General features: G+C 39.9%; 1 protein-coding gene across 1 annotated transcript in view; it reads right to left on the bottom strand.

The window, feature by feature from the left end:
* The window catches only part of ADGRV1 (adhesion G protein-coupled receptor V1), a 566,041-nt gene that overhangs the window by 532,111 nt on the left and 32,167 nt on the right, over nt 1-1,763 (bottom strand). Inside the window, 1 exon segment of the mRNA XM_017886717.1 lies at nt 674-940. Coding sequence (XP_017742206.1) covers nt 674-940 — 267 coding nt within the window.

Below are 1,763 nucleotides of genomic sequence, written 5' to 3' on the forward strand. Positions count from 1 at the left end.
AAAAAAAAAAAAAAAAAAAAAAAAAAAAAAAAAAAAAAAAAAAAAAAAAGAATAAAATAAGTATCAAGAGAAGCCATAGGCCTTTCCAATCTACAGAAAGTAGAGCCAAAACATTCTCAAATCCCAAAGAATAGGGTGAAAACATCCTGTTTCATTTATAGTATGGAGAAGAAGGACGAACACATCTTTTTCCCTTGCAGATTGTCATTCATTTTGGCCATGGCTCCAGAGAATTATCAAACAGTTGAGGTTAGCTGCCTACAGAATTAAGCTTCCCAACCAAGTGTGCCAGCACCCTGCTCCAAAGAAAATGCTACAGGATACCTATCCCTTAAGTCACTGGGTGACCAGGCAATACCTAGGGAAGCCATATTCCCAAGGCCTGTTACTTTTAGCTGTAAGAATTCACTTACTTATATATCAGAATTTTCTATTCGTGCCATATTGTAAAGAACACGTTAAAAAGGATGTCATAAAGTATACAAAATACATAAAGGTTCAACACATATATTCTTCACCCCATTTCTCAAGAAAGCAATGAAATAATTTTGCTCTTGAACAGTACAAATACAGTTAGGCCCTACTTGTCCTCATTATTGGACTATAGTGCTTAATTTCATCTTACTAAAGCACCGAAGCAAATATGCCACAAAAAAAAGTATAATTTACTTACCCGTTGAATTAAAGAGGATTATATAAAAGGACTCATCCATTTCTGGGATACCATCTTCATTAACAAATATAGATATGCTCTGCTCTCTACTTCCAACCTCAAAAATGAGCGTTTCTCCTTTTTCAACAGGAATGAAATCTCTCTCTCGTGCAGTGGCCTTCCCATCCATGGTAGCGTACTGGACCGTGCAAGTCACATCAACAGATCCATTTCTGAGAACTGTAAAGTTGGCAGTCTCACCTTCCTGAACCCTCACTACACGAGGTTCTGAAATATCGACAAAGAAAATACGTGAGCTTTTCTGATTCCACCACATATTTTCAGATCACACTGTGCTTCTCCCTGCCCTCCGAGACACTTTCTACTGTGTCTTTGCCAAAATAATTAGCTCTGTTCCCAACTCTGACTTGAGTCCCCTCTGATTACTTCAACAGTCAATGGCCGTCCTCTTGCCATAAGTCCTACAAAATCCATTATCTTCAACATCGAATCTGTCAGCAAATTGCATGCTATTTCAAATCCTCTGCCTACTATCTCATAAACTTCATTTCCAAGTTGAGGATGTAACTTCCTTGAGAACAGGCCCAGAGAGCTTATGTTTTATATTTGTAGCAGCAGTTACCAGAAGGTTGAACATAAGGTTAATTCATTAAGTACACATCAACTGAAGGTTAAGAATATAAATCAGGCTGGGAGCAGTGGCGCACGCCTGTAATCCCAGAACTTTGGGAGGCCGAGGCAGGCAGATCACGAGGTCAAGAGACCAAGACCTCCTGGCCAACATGGTGAAAACCTGTCTCTACTAAAAATACAAAAATTAGCTGGGAGTGGTGGTGCCAGCCTGTAGTCCCAGCTACTCAGGAGGCTGAGGCAGGAGAATTACTTGAACCCAGGAGGCGGAAGGTACAGTGAGCCGAGATCACACCACTGCACTCCAGCCTGATGACAGAGCGATACTCCATCTAAAAAAAAAAGAGAGAAAGACAGAAAGACAGAAAGACAGAAAGACAGAAAGACAGAAAGAAAGAAAGAAAGAAAGAAAGAAAGAAAGAAAGAAAGAAAGAGAGAGAGAGAGAGAGAGAGGGAGGGA

This window comes from Rhinopithecus bieti, unplaced genomic scaffold, assembly GCF_001698545.2.
Source record: "Rhinopithecus bieti isolate Rb0 unplaced genomic scaffold, ASM169854v2 scaffold_15252, whole genome shotgun sequence".
In the NCBI taxonomy this organism is placed as follows: domain Eukaryota; kingdom Metazoa; phylum Chordata; class Mammalia; order Primates; family Cercopithecidae; genus Rhinopithecus; species Rhinopithecus bieti.